General features: G+C 28.0%; 1 protein-coding gene across 1 annotated transcript in view; it reads left to right on the forward strand.

The window, feature by feature from the left end:
* The window catches only part of RabX4 (RAS oncogene family member RabX4), a gene marked incomplete in the record, with an annotated part of 14,186 nt that overhangs the window by 9,898 nt on the left and 2,853 nt on the right, over positions 1-1,435 (forward strand). Inside the window, 2 exon segments of the mRNA XM_067052525.1 lie at positions 27-165; positions 645-734. Coding sequence (XP_066908626.1) covers positions 27-165; positions 645-734 — 229 coding nt within the window.

Raw genomic sequence — 1,435 nt, forward strand, 5'->3', positions numbered from 1 at the left:
TAGAAATATATGCTCTCCTGTTACAGGGATACTGCTGGGCAGGAAAGATTCCGAACCCTCACGACTGCTTACTATCGAGGGGCCATGGGCATTCTCCTCATGTACGATGTCACCAACCAGGAATCATTCAATAATCTCACCTATTGGCTCAAGAATATCGAAGAGGTGAATTAGTAAAACTTTAACTTGTTAATGCAAGATTACAAATTTAAAAAGAATAAAAATTATATTAATTTTTAGAATTGTATAAGATTGAAATAATGCTGCATTTATTATTATTTCTTATGATTTAAAGCTAATATTGTTGACATTTACTTCATTACCATCTCTATATAATATATAAGTTACTCCTTATATAGGAACAGTAGAAGATATTAATTTAAGAAGATTAAAATATGGTTATGAATGAAGACCGTATGAATATTATTAATAGCAAATTCTTGCAAAATCTTCGCATTATGCTGCAACAGCAGGACAATATAGCAACAACCTGAAGATGGGGGATAACCCCGAAATGTTGTTGTCATTGTAATAACTAATATAATTTAAACAAGGAAGATTATTATTCATTCATCATTTTCAAATTAGTTTCTAATAAACTCTTCCAGTAGAAGATATTAATTTATTACAATTAAATATTACAGAATGCATCTCCTGATGTCATAAAAGTTTTGGCTGGTAACAAGTGCGATGCTGTCTCACAGAGAGTGGTAGAGCAAGACATGGGACAAAAGGTAATATATTAGATTATTTTATCTTTTAGGCAAAAGGAAGAGACTAAATAATAAACAAACTTTGAATAGAATTTTTATAATTATTATTTTGTTTTTACAATGATAATTATAAATAAAGTGCTTACTCATTGTTTCTGAGACCTGCTTGGTGTCGAAATTATGATTTGTATCCATTATTAAGAAAAACATGTAACAAAATAGAATATATCATTTAATAATTATTGTATATCTGTACCTGTCATTTCCATGGTGAAAAATAATGAGTGTGATATGAACAGAGATGGGCAATAATTAGCTATGAATGAAACTAATGGCTAAAATTGCCATAGAAACAACACTTATTCATGAATGAATCATTGATAGATAAATATAGTATCCATGGTAATATTAGCTATTGGTTTTAACAATAGCTAATTTTTACCTAACACTGGATATGAACTTGAGTGAAATTGGTTATTGAAAGTATTTTTTCTCTTTTATCATTTTTAGGTATACACTAAGTTTCTGTAAAATTTCATGTTGATTTCTCCTTTTCTGTGTTCTCATTTACGAAATAATTGTCAAATAAGCTTAATCTAGTTTATTAATCAATGTTGAGCATTTATTTAAAAATCAGTATTGAGAAAGAATTTTTTAGTTGTGCTCTAAAATGTTATTTGGTTGTTGAATTAGCATCCTTATATTTATATATATTTTTTTAA

Source organism: Halyomorpha halys, unplaced genomic scaffold, assembly GCF_000696795.3.
Source record: "Halyomorpha halys isolate HHAL.00 unplaced genomic scaffold, Hhal_1.1 Scaffold558.1, whole genome shotgun sequence".
Lineage (NCBI taxonomy): Eukaryota > Metazoa > Arthropoda > Insecta > Hemiptera > Pentatomidae > Halyomorpha > Halyomorpha halys.